Here is a 20,197-nt window from a genome sequence, read left to right on the forward strand (position 1 = left end):
TTAATGTACTTAAGTATATAATGTATTTAAGTATATAATGTACTTAAGTATATAATGCACTTAAGTATATAATGCACTTAAGTATATAATGTACTTTAGTGTATAATTTACTATAGTAAATAATGTACTTTAGTATATAATGTACTGAAGTAAATAGTGTACTTAAGTATATAATGTACTTAAGTATATAATGTATTTAAGTATATAATGTACTTAAGTATATAATGTACTTAAGTTATAAAGTATATAATGTACTTAAGTATATAATGTACTAAAGTAAATATTGTACTTAAGTATATAATGTACTTAAGTATATAATGTACTTAAGTATATAATGTACTAAAGTAAATAATGTACTTAAGTATATAATGTACTTAAGTTATAAAGTATATAATGTATTTAAGTATATAATGTACTTAAGTATATAAAGTATATAATGTATTTAAGTATATAATGTACTTAAGTATATAATGTACTTTAGTGTATAATTTATTATAGTAAATAATGTACTTTAGTATATAATGTACTAAAGTAAATATTGTACTTAAGTATATAATGTACTTAAGTATATAATGTTTTTAAGTAAATAATGTACTTAATTATATAATGTATTTAAGTAAATAATGTACTTAAGTATATAAAGTATATAATGTATTTAAGTATATTATCTACTTAAGTATATAATGTACTTTAGTGTATAATTTATTATAGTAAATAATGTACTTTAGTATTTAATGTACTAAAGTAAATAGTGTACTTAAGTATATAATGTACTTAAGTATATAATGTTTTTAAGTAAAAAATTTACTTAATTATATAATGTACTTAAGTTAATAATGTACTAAAGTATATAATGAACTTAAGTAAATAATGAACTTAAGTATATAATGTATCAAAGTAAAAAATTGTCTTCAGTATATAATGTATTTAAGTAAATAATGTACTTAAGTATATAATGTACTTTAGTATATTATGTTCTTATGTATATAATGTATTTAAGTTATAATATACTGTAGTAAATAATGAATTTAAGTATATAATGTGTATTAGTATATAATATACTTAAGTAAATTATGCACTTAAGTATATAATGTATTCAAGAATATATTGTACTTAAGTAAATAATGTACTTAAGTACTTAAGTAAATAATGTACTTAAGTATATTATGTAAGTATATAATGTATTTCGGTATATTATGTACTTAAGTAAATAATGCACTTAAGTATATAATGTATTTAAGTATATAATGTACTTAAGTATATAATGTATTTAAATACATAATCTACTTAAATAAATAATGCACTTAAGTATTTAATGTATTTAAGTAAATAATATATTTAAGAATATAATGTACTTAAGTATATAATGTACTGAAGTATATAATGTATTAACGTAATTAATGTACTTAAGTATATAATGTATTTAAGTAAATAATGTACTTCAGAATATAATGTACTTAAGTATAAAATGTACTTAAGTATATAATGTATTTAAGTATATAATGCACTTAAGTATATAATGTACTTAAGTAAATAATGTACTTAAGTATAAAAGTATATAATGTATTTAAGTATATAATGTACTTAAGTATATTATGTATTTAAGTATATAATGTACTAAAGTATATAATGTACTTAAGTAAATAATGCACTTAAGTATGTTATGTATTTAAAGTATATAATGTATTTAAGTATATATTGTACTTAAGTATATAATGTACTTAAGTATATAATGTACTTCAGTATTCAATGTACATTGTATATTATGTACTAAAGTAAATAATGTACTTAAGTTTATAATGTACAGAAGAATATAATGTATTTACGTAATTAATGTACTTAAGTATTTAAAGTACCATAGTAAATAATGTACTTTAGTATATAATATATTTAAAGTATATAATGTATTTAAGTAAATAATGTACTTAAGTATATAATGTACTTAAGTAAATAATGTACTTAAGTAAATAATGCACTTAAGTTTATAATGTATTTAAGTATATAACGTATTTAAGTATATAATGTACTTAAGTAAATAATGCACTTAATTATATAATGTATTTAAGTAAATAATGTACTTAAGTATATAATGTACCATAGTAAAAAATGTACTTTAGTATATAATGTACATCGTATATAATGTACTAAAGTAAATAATGTACTTAAGTTTATAATGTCCTTAAGTTATAAAGTATATAATGTATTTAAGTATATAATGTACTTAAGTATATGAAGTATATAATGTATTAACGTAATTAATGTACTTAAGTATATAATGTATTTAAGTATATAATGTTCTTAAGTATATAATGCACTTAAGTATATAATGTACTTAAGTATATAATGTTCTCAAGTATATAATGTACTTAAGTAAATAATGTACTTAAGTATAAAAAGTATATAATGAACTTTAGTTATAAAGTATATAGTGTATTTAAGTATATAATGTACTTAAGTATGTAATGTATTTAAGTATACAATGTACTTAAGTATATAATGTATTTAAGTAAATAATGTATTTAAGTATATAATGTATTAAAGGACATAATGTTTTTAAGTATATAATGTACTTTAGTGTATAATATATTTAGTAAATAATGTACTTTAGTATATTATGTACAAAAGTAAATAGTGTACTTAAGTATATAATGTACTTAAGTATATAATGTATTTAAGTATATAATGTACTTAAGTAAATAATGTACTTAAGTATAAAAAGTATATAATGAACTTTAGTTATAAAGTATATAGTGTATTTAAGTATATAATGTACTAAAGGACATAATTTTTTTAAGTATATAATGTACTTTAGTGTATAATATATTTAGTAAATAATGTACTTTAGTATATTATGTACAAAAGTAAATAGTGTACTTAAGTATATAATGTACTTAAGTATATAATGTATTAACGTAATTAATGTACTTAAGTATATAATGTATTTAAGTATATAATGTACTTAAGTATATAATGCACTTAAGTATATAATGCACTTAAGTATATAATGCACTTAAGTATATAATGCACTTAAGTATATAATGTACTTTAGTGTATAATTTACTATAGTAAATAATGTACTTTAGTATATAATGTACTGAAGTAAATAGTGTACTTAAGTATATAATGTACTTAAGTATATAATGTATTTAAGTATATAATGTACTTAAGTATATAATGTACTTAAGTTATAAAGTATATAATGTACTTAAGTATATTATGTACTAAAGTAAATATTGTACTTAAGTATATAATGTACTTAAGTATATAATGTACTTAAGTATATAATGTACTAAAGTAAATAATGTACTTAAGTATATAATGTACTTAAGTTATAAAGTATATAATGTATTTAAGTATATAATGTACTTAAGTATATAAAGTATATAATGTATTTAAGTATATAATGTACTTAAGTATATAATGTACTTTAGTGTATAATTTATTATAGTAAATAATGTACTTTAGTATATAATGTACTAAAGTAAATATTGTACTTAAGTATATAATGTACTTAAGTATAAAATGTTTTTAAGTAAATAATGTACTTAATTATATAATGTATTTAAGTAAATAATGTACTTAAGTATATAAAGTATATAATGTATTTAAGTATATTATCTACTTAAGTATATAATGTACTTTAGTGTATAATTTATTATAGTAAATAATGTACTTTAGTATTTAATGTACTAAAGTAAATAGTGTACTTAAGTATATAATGTACTTAAGTATATAATGTTTTTAAGTAAAAAATTTACTTAATTATATAATGTACTTAAGTTAATAATGTACTAAAGTATATAATGAACTTAAGTAAATAATGAACTTAAGTATATAATGTATCAAAGTAAATAAATTGTCTTCAGTATATAATGTATTTAAGTAAATAATGTACTTAAGTATATAATGTACTTTAGTATATTATGTTCTTATGTATATAATGTATTTAAGTTATAATATACTGTAGTAAATAATGAATTTAAGTATATAATGTGTATTAGTATATAATATACTTAAGTAAATTATGCACTTAAGTATATAATGTATTTAAGAATATATTGTACTTAAGTAAATAATGTACTTAAGTACTTAAGTAAATAATGTACTTAAGTATATTATGTAAGTATATAATGTATTTCGGTATATTATGTACTTAAGTAAATAATGCACTTAAGTATATAATGTATTTAAGTATATAATGTACTTAAGTATATAATGTATTTAAATACATAATCTACTTAAATAAATAATGCACTTAAGTATTTAATGTATTTAAGTAAATAATATATTTAAGAATATAATGTACTTAAGTATATAATGTACTGAAGTATATAATGTATTAACGTAATTAATGTACTTAAGTATATAATGTATTTAAGTAAATAATGTACTTCAGAATATAATGTACTTAAGTATAAAATGTACTTAAGTATATAATGTATTTAAGTATATAATGCACTTAAGTATATAATGTACTTAAGTAAATAATGTACTTAAGTATAAAAGTATATAATGTATTTAAGTATATAATGTACTTAAGTATATTATGTATTTAAGTATATAATGTACTAAAGTATATAATGTACTTAAGTAAATAATGCACTTAAGTATGTTATGTATTTAAAGTATATAATGTATTTAAGTATATATTGTACTTAAGTATATAATGTACTTAAGTATATAATGTACTTCAGTATTCAATGTACATTGTATATTATGTACTAAAGTAAATAATGTACTTAAGTTTATAATGTACAGAAGAATATAATGTATTTACGTAATTAATGTACTTAAGTATTTAAAGTACCATAGTAAATAATGTACTTTAGTATATAATATATTTAAAGTATATAATGTATTTAAGTAAATAATGTACTTAAGTATATAATGTACTTAAGTAAATAATGTACTTAAGTAAATAATGCACTTAAGTTTATAATGTATTTAAGTATATAACGTATTTAAGTATATAATGTACTTAAGTAAATAATGCACTTAATTATATAATGTATTTAAGTAAATAATGTACTTAAGTATATAATGTACCATAGTAAAAAATGTACTTTAGTATATAATGTACATCGTATATAATGTACTAAAGTAAATAATGTACTTAAGTTTATAATGTCCTTAAGTTATAAAGTATATAATGTATTTAAGTATATAATGTACTTAAGTATATGAAGTATATAATGTTTTTAAGTATATAATGTACTTAAGTATATAATGTATTTAAATACATAATCTACTTAAATAAATAATGCACTTAAGTATTTAATGTATTTAAGTAAATAATATATTTAAGAATATAATGTACTTAAGTATATAATGTACTGAAGTATATAATGTATTAACGTAATTAATGTACTTAAGTATATAATGTATTTAAGTAAATAATGTACTTCAGAATATAATGTACTTAAGTATAAAATGTACTTAAGTATATAATGTATTTAAGTATATAATGCACTTAAGTATATAATGTACTTAAGTAAATAATGTACTTAAGTATAAAAGTATATAATGTATTTAAGTATATAATGTACTAAAGTATATAATGTACTTAAGTAAATAATGCACTTAAGTATGTTATGTATTTGAAGTATATAATGTATTTAAGTATATATTGTACTTAAGTATATAATGTACTTAAGTATATAATGTACTTTAGTATTCAATGTACATTGTATATAATGTACTAAAGTAAATAATGTACTTAAGTTTATAATGTACAGAAGAATATAATGTATTTACGTAATTAATGTACTTAAGTATTTAATGTACCATAGTAATTGATGTACTTTAGTATATAATATATTTAAAGTATATAATGTATTTAAGTAAATAATGTACTTAAGTATATAATGTACTTAAGTATATAATGTACTTAAGTATATAATGTATTTAAGTAAATAATGTACTTAAGTATATAATGTACTTAAGTATATAATGTACTTAAGTAAATAATGTACCTTAGTATATAATGTACTTAAGTAAATAATGTACTAAAGTAAATAATGTACTTAAGTATATTATGTATTTAAGTAAATAATGTACTTAAGTATATAATGTACAGAAGTATATAATGTACTTAAGTAAATAATGTACTTAAGTATATAATGTACTTAAGTATATAATGTACTAAAGTATATAATGTACTTAAGTAAATGATGTACTTAAGTATATAATGTACTTAAGTATATAATGAACTCAAGTATATAATGTACTTAAGTAAATAATGTACTTAAGTATAAAAAGTATATAATGTACTTAAGTATATAATGTACTAAAGTATATAATGTACTTAAGTAAATGATGTACTTAAGTATATAATGTACTTAAGTATATAATGTACTCAAGTATATAATGTACTTAAGTAAATAATGTACTTAAGTATAAAAAGTATATAATGTACTTAAGTATGTAATGTATTTAAGTATACAATGTACTTAAGTATGTAATGTATTTAAGTAAATAATGTATTTAAGTATATAATGTACTAAAGGACATAATGTTTTTAAGTATATAATGTACTTTAGTGTATAATATATTTAGTAAATAATGTACTTTAGTATATTATGTACAAAAGTAAATAGTGTACTTAAGTATATACTGTACTTAAGTATATAATGTATTAACGTAATTAATGTACTTTAGTGTATAATTTACTATTGTAAATAATGTACTTTAGTAAATAATGTACTAAAGTAAATAGTGTACTTAAGTATATAATGTACTTAAGTATATAATGTACTTAAGTATATAATGCACTTAAGTATATAATGTACTTAAGTAAATAATGCACTTAAGTTTATAATGTATTTAAGTATATAACGTATTTAAGTATATAATATACTTAAGTAAATAATGCACTTAAGTATATAATGTACTTAAGTATATAATGTATTTAAATACATAATCTACTTAAATAAATAATGCACTTAAGTGTTTAATGTATTTAAGTAAATAATATATTTAAGAATATAATGTACTTAAGTATATAATGTATTTAAGTATATAATGTATTTAAGTATATAATGTATTTAAAGTATATAATGTATTTAAGTATATAATGTTCTTAAGTATATATAATGAATTTAAGTACATAATGTACTTAAGTAAATAATGCATTTGAGTATATAATGTATTTAAAGTATATAATATAATTAAGTATATAATGTACTTAAGTAAATAATGCACTTAAGTATGTTATGTATTTAAAGTATATAATGTATTTAAGTATATATTGTACTTAAGTATATATAGTGTATTTAAGTACATAATGTACTTAAGTAAATAATGCACTTAAGTATATAATGTATTTAAAGTATATAATGTATTTAAGAATATAATGTACTTAAGTATATAATGTATTTAAGAATATATTGTACTTAAGTAAATGATGTATTTAAGTATATAATGTACTTAAGTATATAATGTATTTAAGTACATAATCTACTTAAGTAAATAATGCTCTTAAGTATTTAATGTATTTAAGTAAATAATATATTTAAGAATATAATGTACTTAAGTATATAATGTATTTAAGTATATAATGTATTTAAGTATATAATGTATTAAAGTATATAATGTATTTAAAGTATATAATGTATTTAAGTATATAATGTACTTAAGTATATATAATGAATTTAAGTACATAATGTACTTAAGTAAATAATGCATTTGAGTATATAATGTATTTAAAGTATATAATGTAATTAAGTATATAATGTACTTAAGTAAATAATGCACTTAAGTATGTTATGTATTTAAAGTATATAATGTATTTAAGTATATATTGTACTTAAGTATATATAATGTATTTAAGTACATAATGTACTTAAGTAAATAATGCACTTAAGTATATAATGTATTTAGAGTATATAATGTATTTAAGAATATAATGTACTTAAGTATATAATGTATTTAAGAATATATTGTACTAAAGTAAATAATGTATTTAAGTATATAATGTACTTAAGTATATAATGTATTTAAGTACATAATCTACTTAAGTAAATAATGCACTTAAGTATTTAATGTATTTAAGTAAATAATATATTTAAGAATATAATGTACTTAAGTATATAATGTATTTAAGTACATAATGTACTTAAGTAAATAATGCATTTAAGTATATAATGTATTTAAAGTATATAATGTAATTAAGTATATAATGTACTTAAGTAAATAATGCACTTAAGTATGTTATGTATTTAAAGTATATAATGAATTTAAGTATATATTGTACTTAAGTATATATAATGTATTTAAGTACATAATGTACTTAAGTAAATAATGTATTTAAAGTATATAATGTATTTAAGTATATAATGTACTTAAGTATATTATATAAGTATATAATGTATTTCAGTATATTATGTACTTAAGTAAATAATGCACTTAAGTTTATAATGTATTTAAGTATATAACGTATTTAAGTATATAATGTACTTAAGTAAATAATGCACTTAAGTATATAATGTATTTAGGTATATAATTTACTTAAGTATATAGAATGTTTTTAAGTACATAATGTACTTAAGTAAATAATGCACTTAAGTATATAATGTATTTAAGAACATAATGTACTTAAGTAAATAATGCACTTAAATTATATATATAATATTAAATATATGTACAAAAATATAAAATAAATATATATTATATATAAAATAAATAAATATCAAAATAAATATATATATTATATAAATATATAATATTAAAGATATGTACAAATATATAAAATATATTCCTTGCATATATACAAACTAATACTCTAGTATAAATACTTAATAAATGATGGTGATACCTTGGCCTGCCGTTTGAGCCTGGCCTGCTGCAATTGCGCCGCAAGGCCGGACAGGTCGGCTGCGGGGGGCTGCGGTGGCGGCGGTGGGGGCGGGGGACACGCGGGGGTCACGGCAGGGGCGGCGCCGGGCGGCGGGGGCGCGCCTGGAGGCGGCGGCGGGGGCGGTGGAGCCGGCGCTTGAGGTTGTGGGGGCGGAGTCTGTTGCTGTAAGGAGATGAACACGTATAGACGAAAAGTTTTTAGTCTATATTCAGTTTTAAATATAACCTCTATGGTACAATAATAATTATTAAAATCGGTTATAATTTGTTGGAGTTATGGTGTAAAATCGTAAAACACTTTCAAACCCTTTCCCAAAGGAACCGTGCTTAGTGTCGGGATAAAAAAATATCCTATATTACTTCTAACACATCCAAGAATATGTGTACAAAGTTTCATGAGGATCGGTTGAGTAGTTTTTGCGTGAAAGCGTAACAAACAAACTTACATTCACATTTATAATATTAGTAGGGAAGTAGGGATATACATTAATACTTATAATTATAGTCGGAAAAATGTAATAGGCCCGTTTTGACATTTGTGCAAGACCATAGAATGTAACTTGGAACGAAACTGAAAGAAACAAAAAAATAAAAATCAATTACATACAGTGTTTTAAAAAATACGTAAATTTTTTTGGGACGTTAAATAATATGAAAGAATATATCGCGAGTATTCTTTTTGCGCTTACTTCATAGTAGCATGCAATTTATAATTGTTGCGAAACGTTCCGAAAACAGTTACGTTCTGAGTCTTTTTTTTTTTTATCCTAGAGCTGTAACCATTTTTTTACTGAATATCGAAATTAAATATTGTGTAGTTATCTTTACTGCAAAGAATAAGCTTGGTTCTCAAAATGGGTTCTAAACAATGAGTCTGAGATGATGTATCTGACCAAGCGGCACATGACTGAAGCGTCCCCGCGCGCACTGCGCAATTTTTCGTTCCTCATCTTGTAAAGTTGACTGTGCGCTCGTTTAAGTTTGATATATATTGTTTACTATTACGTTAACTATGGCTCTTCTAATTTGGACATTAATTTAAACATAGTGATTTGACTCGATTTTTGTGTTTGTTGTTATATAGTACTAACTCTGTTTCAACATGTTGAAAAGCTGACGTATAATCAACAGCCAGTCACGCGTATTGGTTGTGAAGTTAAAGGAATACTTTGAACGAACGAACACTTTACAATACATAATAATATGAATCAAGTACTGATACAAACTTGAATTGATTTATCGTGAGTATCGAGTACAGAGTCTTATGGTTCCATAACTAGTTACGTCGCGATGACAAATGTCAAAACGGGCCTATTACATTTTTACGACTATAGTAGATGAACACTCACTGAATAACAATCGTGTTCATCACACAAACATTTTTCAGGTGTGGGAAACGTACCCACGGTTTTGGACTCAGAAAGCAGGGTCACTGCCCACTGCGCCAATAAAAATAAAATAAAATAAAAATAAAATCATTTTATTTCAGGTCGGGGACCCATATACAAAATTTAACACAAAATAAACTCTAACTCTAACTCTAACTATAACTAAAAAGTAACCACGCACTTGTATGAAAATGTAGTGTATTAAAATTCTTACCATGGGCGGGGGCTGTGGAGCAGCCGGTGGAGTGGGGGGTGCTATTGGACCCTGGAAATGTAAACATTTCACTGTTAGTTTACGCCTAAACGTGCGATGTTTGCTTACATGCGGCATTCATTATTCTAAATTTATGCCAATCTATCGGTTACAGAATGAAGAACATACAGAAACCGTGTCCACGAATAATATTGAAGCATCAAAAACTACTCAACTTTAGTAGCGTTTCTCGAACAGGCGGACACTTCATTAATATAGCAGTTGACAGTAATTTTTTTACCTCTAATGTTCTAAACGTTTACCATAAAATAGGGAGAATGGGAAAAGTTTGTGAGCTAGCAACATTCGGGTGTGAAGTGAGACGTGCGCGGGGCGTTTTCTCTGTTTTTGACACAAAGCACTGCATGCAATTATGACTGAATGAGGATTCTGTGTGTTCTCAACTCTGTGTGTAGTAGTTATACTGGAGTTTTTTTTTATTCACTATAAGTTAACGGTTGATGGCAGTTGTATTTAACCTCTTATCGGTTTTTACGCGACCTTACCGGAACGTTAAGTAGTTTAGCGGTACGTCTTGGTCGGTAGGGTGACAACTTGCCACGGCCGAAGCCACCTTCTTTGTTACTGTCATCATGCATATAAATAAATAAATAAATAAATATACTACGACAATACACACATCGCCACCTAGCCCCAAAGTAAGCGTAGCTTGTGTTATGGGTACTAAAGATGACTGATGAATATTTTAATGAATTATATATACATAAATACTTAGAAAATACATATAGACACTGAAAAACACTTTTGCTCATCACACAAACATTTTCCAGTTGTGGGAATCGAACCCACGGCCTTGGACTCAGAAAGCAGGGTCGCTGCCCACTGCGCCAGTCTAATATGGTGTACTTTAGCAGTTCATAGTGGGCATACGTTAGCAGACGGCAGGTTCGCTGGCAGGTTCTGGTGCGGCGGCACTGGCGGTGGCGCTGTGATGGTGGAAGCGGCTGAGAGAGACATGTTTGGTGGCATCGGGGCACTGGAAACAAAAATAATGTTTAAGAGCACTGCCTGGGGAATCTAGATCGTAATTTTCTAAAACAGGTTTAGTAAAAAAAAAAAAAAAAACGGAACTGTTACAGGGTTCATACTTCATTATAATCATCATCATCATCGGTGAAAAAAAAAAAAAAAAAATTATTAACATCGTTCGTGTTCCAAAAATTGGTCTTGACGTGTGGTGGATACATCGACATGTAGCCCCAAAGTAAGCGTAGCTTGTGTTATGGGTACTAAGATGACTGATGAATATTTTTATGAATAATATACATAAATACTTATAATATACATTTAAACAACCAGACATGAAAAACTTAATTTTTCGAAAACCACTTAAAGAAAATAAAATATGAAAGAAATGCCCAGTGGGGACATTACTTTCGCGGGGCCGAGTTCTAATCCCAGCACGCACCTCTAACTTTTCCAAGTTATGTGCGTTTTATGGAATTAAGATATCACTCGCTTCAACGGTGAAGGAAAACATCGTAGGAAACCTGAGAGTTCTACATAATGTTAAGCTTCCTTGTTGTTTCCGCGTTACACTGTTAAAATCATTAGGGTTAACCAGCTACACAAACACCGAAAAAAAAAAATTACATAATGTCCTCAAAGTCGCTATAAGACTGATGTGAAAGGCAAATACTAATTTCGGCATCGACGGTAGGAGAGCCGTAGCTTAATTAGAGAAAGCGCTCAGGCCGCGATTGCCAGAGAGTCGCAGGTTCAAATCCTGTCGGTTCCGAAATTTTTTATATGCATTTTAAATTTATAAAAAAAAGTTGGTTGTCTGTAAAGTCGGCTTACTGACGATAGTTGAACGTGACAACATCAAAGAAAATACTGATGGAATGGTTGCATTTTTCAAAAGAAAATTTTAATTTTATTTGTTTGATAGATATTATCGTTGCTATAAACAATTGACACCACATTCACTTTTCACTGCACTACATCCTTGCAAAATACATGTAAATGTATTATTGTATAGAAGCCGTCCACGCGGACGCATCGCTCACTCAAGTAGGAGAGAGGCAGATGTCGAACGCGGAGGCCGACTGTGCCTCTTTGTCGCTCGTTCCGCGCTCTCGCTTGCAGTTCAAGCCTTGAATGGAACGCCTCAGAGCGAGGTAACGCCGCATACGTCATGTTTTTTCGTGCGTGCAGCCGGCTCCATCGTTATAAGACGTTGTCACGTCAAAATGTCCTCAAAGGTTTGTGAAGTCCACCATTCCGCACAGGGCCAGCTCGGTGGACTACGGCGTTAACGTTTCTCCATTGGGTTACTCCATTGGTTGACATGATGATGATGATCGTCATCATGTCAACCAATGGACGTGCAGTGCTGCTCATTGTATAGAAAAGTCCTATTATAGTATAAAGGACTACGTAATCGATAAAAAAGCTTGGGTGTGAATTATTGCTCTAACCGGGTTGCTCTTCTAATAATTTAAAATGACATTGTGAGATGGTGATAACAAAAAAAATACCCGGCTAAGTTTGTTGTGCGCTTCTTTTTAGACCAGGACGCGTTTGGTAGTTTTGACGACCTTTGACGACCCTCGTAGCTTTAGTTTTAAGTTTACGAATGTGGTTATCGCCATCATCTCACTACCGTGTAATTCTTATGTATGCATCAAAAGTGCCACTAATGGGCCTTACTTACTTACTTGAATAAAGATATTTTTGACTTTGACTTTGACTTTGTTCTCTTGTAGGGAGTTAACCATCCCATCAAAGCTATGCCCAATAACGACCACGCTATATTTTATCGCACCGACACCATTACGTCCTCGGACGAGCTCTGTCACAAAAAGCTCTATATGAAACCCAAGATGTTACCTGTTGGTGCGGTGGTGGCCGTGGCCGGGCGGCGCTGGCGCGTGCGGTAGCGTGTGGACGCCGTGCGGTGGCGGCGCGGGTGCGTTTTGGACCACGCTCACTGGCGGTGCGGCCTGGAATAAGACAGAACGCACACATCACTATTAAACACATGAATCAGTCAATCAATTTTTATTAGTTGACTTGACAGCCGATTGGCGCAGTGGGCAGCGACCCTGCTTTCTGAGTCCAAGGCCGTGAAAATGTTTGTGAACATGAATGTTTTTCAGTGTCTGGGTGTTTATATGTATATTATTCATAAAAATATTCAACAGTTATCTTAGTACCATTAACACAAGCTACGCTTACTTTGGGACTAGATGGTGGTGTGTGTATTGTCGTAGTATATTTATTTATTTATTTGTTTGCTGATATAGGTAAATAGGTGATACAGAAAAAAAATTGTAGATATTAACTGTACCACGCCAAGATGGCATGCAAATTGTTTTTAGGGTGGTATTTGAAATTTAAAGTGAAGTTACTTGCACCTTGCACCTCGCAATTGAGATATTGACAGTTACAAAAATTTAATAATGTTTACAAAAATACAAATAATTACAATTTTTATTCTTGAAAAATATCAAATTTGAAGGCCGAGTTGCGCAGTGGGCAGCGACCCTGCTTTCTGTTTCCAAGCCGTAGGTTCGATTTCCACAACTGGAAAAAAAACTCTGAGATGATGAATGATGAAGTTTTCAGAGTCTATAATATATTATTAAAAAAATATTCATCAGCTATCTTAGTACCCATAATTATTTTTTATTAAATGTATGAGAGAGATATTATGCTTCTTTTGATTTAATATTTTTACAGAGTGATTCCTTATGAAATATACTTATGCATACTTCAACAGTATTTCGTAATGGCATATATATATTTATCAAAAATAAGCATCAAGAAAAATGGTAAGTACTAAAAGGGGAAAATGAATAGAAATCTTGTTATGACTTTTACTCTAGTTTCGAATGTAGATATATGTATGTTTTCCTCTGAATTTGATGCTTTAAATAAAAGTAGCATCTGTTACTCTTCGTCCTTCCATCTAACTCCAGTCAATTGGTTACTTAGATATGGCGTTAAGCAAAGACAAACAAAAAACGCAGTTTTTTTTTTGTTTCATGAGAGACCTTCTTTATGTGACTTTGCTTTGAATAGATGCTAGCACACGATTCTCGCGATATGCTGACGCTGTTTTAATCTTTAAATATATATATATTATCATTTTCCTTTAATTCATTTCATATTTTTTTTCCGAATGAGTTTGAATCTCATTCCGTAGAATCAGAAAAGATTTGCACACTGTCGTTGCCAGTAGATTGTGTGGGTGTGTATTTTAATTAGTGTGAATGAACTTATTGTGACCCGCAATTCTAGCAAATAAATTATTATTATTTTGTTTTTTTTTTCGTGGATTTAGATCCTCACCGGATGATGGTGATGCGGCGCGTGGTATTGACTAGGCGGGTGGTGTTGCGGTTGCGGCTGGTGTTGCGGCGCTAGCTGCGGTTGGTGTTGAGGTGCTAGCTGCGGTTGGTGCTGCGGTTGGTGTTGCGGCTGGTGCTGCTGATGCGGCGGTATGTGCTGTTGATGGAGCGGCGCGTGGTATTGCGGCTGTTGGAGTATCGCCGCATCCTCTCGGGTCATTGTTCTGAAACGAGAGTTATTCATAAGCAACGCTTAAATTACGGACTTTCGTAAGACGCTGCTTGCACCATTTGACGAACCAAGCTATAATTTTTTATTTATTTTATTTTATTTATAAATTTGCTGTCAATCTTCACTTTTGTATGCAAAAGTGTTTGTTTTCCGTGATATTTTAATGCCTACCATTTAAAACGTACTTTCTACTATAAAAAGTTAACACTGAGTCTGAGTTCAGGGGGACAAAGTCAAGCTTTCAGGGGGACCGGGAGGAGCTCGGTCCCCCTGGCTGGTGATAATCCTAACTTAGCAGTATTTGATATAATAGGTGCTCTCGCATGATCGTCCGAAGAGTTAAGAGGCGCGTGCCGGGACAGAACTCCGGGGTCCCCGAAACGGATGTCGAGGACTTACCATCCCTCATCTTCACCAACCCATTGCCGGCCCACTACAGTGCACGGGTCTCCTCTCAGAATAAGGTTTAGGCCGTAGTCCACCACGCTGGCCAAGTGCGGGTTGGTGGACTTCACACGCCTTTGACATCGTTTTGGAGAACTCTCAGGCATGCAGGTTTCTTCACGAAGTATACCTGCACCGTTTAGGCAAGTGATGATGATATGTTTATTGCTTAAATTAAAACGCACATAACTCCAAAAACTCCACAAAAGGAAAGCTGAAGCCTTACCAACTATCGCTAAGGCTATCGGCAACTAGGCTAGTTACCTGTATCCCATGTCCTCGTCATAGTGAGTGTTAATGTGCCCATTGTAGGGTACAGGCGGGTTGGGGGGCTGCGGTGGAGGGGGCGCCGTGTTGTTCATCACTTTGTTCGCTAGGATCTGCAAGTTAATATTTTTAATTTTTAACCCACTACAAGTTAGTCATCAAGGGATTATGGGGTGAAATGGAAATAAATAATATACAACGTTACAATGAAAACCGAAATAATACTTCACAGGATTAGAGACATACTCGATATATAAACTTAGATCACGCGAATCAATTCGTACCAAATTTAAAGAAATAGGTATACTTACAGGAGCCTCGCAATATATTTATAATAATACTAGCTGTTGCCCGCGACTTCGTCTGCGTTTGATTTTGTTTTTAAAGTATTCAGTATCGCTTAGCCTTAAGTGAGTATTGTAGTATATATATAAATATATATATAACATGTGACAAATAATTTGCAATAAAATAAAATTGCGACTATAATAATTAAAGATCTAAGATAACCTATCTCTTAAGTTGGACCAGACTGCTCACGGTGAGCCAATTTTATTTAAAATCGGTTAAGTAGTTTAGGAGTCCATCGCGGACAAACATCGTGACAGGAGATTTATATATATTAAGATAATCTTTATTAAACAAAACATAATTATAAACAAAGTCGATGTAAACAGTCGACTAACTAGAAACGCACATAAATTAGTGATATCTGCATATCATCTGAGAAAAGTACAGAAATCCTTTGTGGGGAAGGGTATATGATTTATAACATGATACCGAAGGTAATGTTAGATCTCCCTTTACCTAAGTTTAAACAATATATTAAAACACATTTAATAAATCGTGGTTACTACACGATTTATGAATTCCTAAACGACAAGGCTGCTTGGAAGCAGGCCACTCCGCTCCCATCTCTCACAAAACAGAAAAATTCTAAAGATTGTTAAACTTTAAAATGATGTTGGAAAAGAGCAATCTGCTGAGTTTCTTGTCGGCTCTTCTCAGTGGAATCTGCCTTCCGAACCGGTGGTAGAGTCACTACAAACAGACTTGACGTTTCATAAGTGCTTATTAATCAGGCCTTTTTGAAATAAATGAATTTTGAATTTTGAATTTTTGAACATTATGTACCACCTCTTAGACTTATCTGTGAAACCGAAAACCCTATAGTTTTTGAGTAAACCACTGCCATAGTTATTACAGAAAGAAATCAGATACAGCCCTAACATCACATGCAAAATAAACATCATGTGACTCCTGTCACTTTATAAGGGACGCGTCTCGTAGCGTAGCGTAGTACCTATACTATGCCCGTTACGGTATTTTATCTTCAATAGGGTTGTCACTTAAAATGTTTTGAATTCGTTTGTATAGAAAAAATAAAAAGGCTTTTTTTGATTAATATTTTTACAGAGTGATTCCTTATGGAATACACATATGCATTCTTCAAATTTATTTCGTAATTCGGTAACACGTTGTATAAATATATTATGTAGTGTCGTTACCCACCGCCATCTAGCCCCAAAGTAAGCGTAGCTTGTGTTATGGGTACTAGAACTGATGAATACTTGTATGAATAATACATAAATACTATTAGTCTTATCACATCAACCCATTAACGGCAATGAGAAGGGGCAAAGGCCACGCTGACAAAGTGCGGATTGGTTGTAATACTTATAGTTAATATAGATCCAACACACAGACACTGCAAATCATTCATGTTAATCACACATACATTTTCCAGTTGTGCGAATCGAACGCACGGCCTTAGACTCAGGAAGCAAGATCACTGCCCATAGATCGGCCGTTACACAGCTGGTTGTCACTGCGTACGTTTATAAGGAAAACTCTGTACCTTAATTACTATAAAGTTATTGTAAGGTAAGTCAGGATTACCATTCCAGCAAGAATACGAATTTTTTTTTGTCTTGTCACTATGCGATAATCACCGATTTTCAAACACAATACACAGCTTATAATGAGCGACAGGAAAAATCGCTGGAAATAGGAGAGGAATGCGGAAAATATTTCTTGAAGAATACTGTAGTTGCATTCTGACGAGTTATGCGGATACTTCATAATTACCGTAGGGTATGTATTTTCAGGGCCAGTAGCGAAGACACCAAAGAAATAAATTCCATATCTGCACTACTAAGTCTGCGGTTTTCAAAGGAGATACTCTTCTGTCACTTATGAGCTAAGGTTTTTTCGGTGTAGCCCTCTCCAGCCCTTATTACCTCCACCCTCTTTCACCTCTCTATATGTTGCTCCCTACCCCAACCGTGCAAATTCAAAATTCTAATTCAAAAATATTTATTTATGTAGACATACCACAGGCAGTTATAAAGCGTTCATACATACGTTTGCCTCATATTTCATATATTTGTATGGGCCTCATAAGAAGGCTCAGAATCACTCAGCGTGCGATAGAGAGAGCAATGTTGGGAGTATCTCTACGTGATCAAATCAGGAATGAGAAGATCCGTAGAAGACCCAGAGTTAACGACATAGCTCAGCTAGCTGCAAAGCTAGTTCGACGGCCGACTGGCGCAGTGGGCAGCGACCCTGCTTTCTGAGTCCAAGGCCGTGGGTTCGATTCCCACAACTGGAAAATGTTTGTGTGATGAGCATAAGTGTTTTTCAGTGTCTGGGTGTTTATATGTATTTTCTAAGTATTTATGTATATATAATTCATTAAAATATTCATCAGTCATCTTTAGTTCCCATAACACAAGCTACGCTTACTTTGGGGCTAGGTGGCGATGTGTGTATTGTCGTAGTATATTTATTTATTATTTAAAGCTGAATTTGAAATGGGCGTGGCACATAGCTCGGAGAACCGATGGACATTGGGGTGCCAAGGTGCCGGAATGGCGATCCCAAACAGGTAAACGCAGCGTTGGTCGGACCCCATCGAGGTGGACAGACGACTTCGAACGAGTCGCTAGGAGCCGCTGGAAACAAGCGGCCCAGGACCGTGGATTTTGGAACTCCCTACAAAAGACCTATGGAGGTTAAAGTGTAGATGAAAGCATACGTTTGATGCACCAGGTCGGAGGGTTACTTACTTCGAGAGTATGCATCATGGCACGTGCGAAGCTGTCCGCATCTTCGCGGCACGAGAAGTTCAGCCCGTAAACGTGCCGCGCGTCCCGCCATTGGTGGAACGTGGCAGTCGCCTGATTGTACTTCAGACCCCGGACTATGCCGCAGTTTATCACCACCTGGAATAGACGTTATGACAGTAACAAAGAATCGCAAAAATGTTGTATTCATCTACTTATTCATTTATTTATTAGTTTGTCAAGGGAAACAAACAGTACTATTGTTATGTACATCAACATAAGAGCAGAGCCGTATTTTTATATCACATAAAGCATTAAGTTTCCACAACTTAGTTATACATAAACGATAACAATAACCACAATTGCTTAGGGATTATAAGTATAAAGCGAAAATTATACAACAAAATTAAATAAAAACAAAAGTAACACTCATTTTGCCATAATTATTTTCCTAAAAGAGCAAATTTTGTCGTGAAAAATGTCCAATAATAATCCTATCCTATTCTTCTAATCTTCTAATATTTATAATTATAAATGTCAATGTAAGTTTAGTTGTTACGCTTTCACGCAAAAACTACTTAACCGATCCTCATGAAACTTTGTACACATATTCTTGGAAGTGTTAGAAGTAATATAGGATGTTTTCTTAGCTTAATGTCGGGATCTTTATATCCCGACATTAAGCTCGGTTCCTTTGGGAGAGGGGATGAAAGTGTTTGACGATTTTACACCATAACTCCGACAAATTATAACCGATTTAATTAATTATTTTTGTACTACAGAGGTTATATGTGTTTTATTTTGCCCAAACTGTGTAGAGGACAGAACACCTCAACGGACAGCAGCAAACCCCTCATTTAAGGCTTAGCGATACTGAATACTTTAAATTTTTTTTAGAACTACAACTAAATTTAATGCCACATCAAAAAACAAAATTAAACGCAGAGGAAGTCGCGGGCAACTGCTAGTGATATAATATAGTTCATGTGTTATGGAGAACGTATTTTTATTTATATTCTAAGTGAGATTGGTATTTATTTTTAATAAATAAAACTGACAAGCGAAGCGGTGATAGCTCAGTGGGTAGGACTACGACTTCACTTGCGGAGGGGCGAGTTCGAATCCCAGAACGCACCTCTAACTTTTCCAAGTTATGTGCGTTTTAAGAAATTAAAATATCACTTGCTTCGACAGTAAAGGAAAACATCGTGAGGAAACCTACATGCCTGGGAGTTCTCCATAACGTTCTCAAAAAATTCAAAATTCAAAAATTCATAGAATTCAAAATTCATTTATTTCAAGTAGGCCTAATATAAGCACTTTTGAAACGTCAAGTCTGTCTGTGTGTATTGACTCTACTGATGCGATCTCAAAGG

At 29.4% G+C, this 20,197-nt stretch overlaps 1 protein-coding gene across 1 annotated transcript in view; it reads right to left on the minus strand.

Moving 5' to 3' along the window:
• Window positions 1-20,197, minus strand: part of LOC120634761 (protein enabled) — a 49,844-nt gene that overhangs the window by 15,086 nt on the left and 14,561 nt on the right. Inside the window, exons 3-9 of the mRNA XM_039905539.1 lie at window positions 18,825-18,980; window positions 15,751-15,866; window positions 14,812-15,034; window positions 13,348-13,460; window positions 11,386-11,491; window positions 10,456-10,506; window positions 8,813-9,016 (exon numbers count right to left, since the gene is read on the minus strand). Of these exons, the coding sequence (XP_039761473.1) occupies window positions 8,813-9,016; window positions 10,456-10,506; window positions 11,386-11,491; window positions 13,348-13,460; window positions 14,812-15,034; window positions 15,751-15,866; window positions 18,825-18,980 (969 nt within the window). The remainder of the gene's footprint in view (window positions 1-8,812; window positions 9,017-10,455; window positions 10,507-11,385; window positions 11,492-13,347; window positions 13,461-14,811; window positions 15,035-15,750; window positions 15,867-18,824; window positions 18,981-20,197) is intronic.

Source organism: Pararge aegeria, chromosome 25 (genome assembly GCF_905163445.1).
Source record: "Pararge aegeria chromosome 25, ilParAegt1.1, whole genome shotgun sequence".
Taxonomy (NCBI): Eukaryota; Metazoa; Arthropoda; class Insecta; order Lepidoptera; family Nymphalidae; genus Pararge; species Pararge aegeria.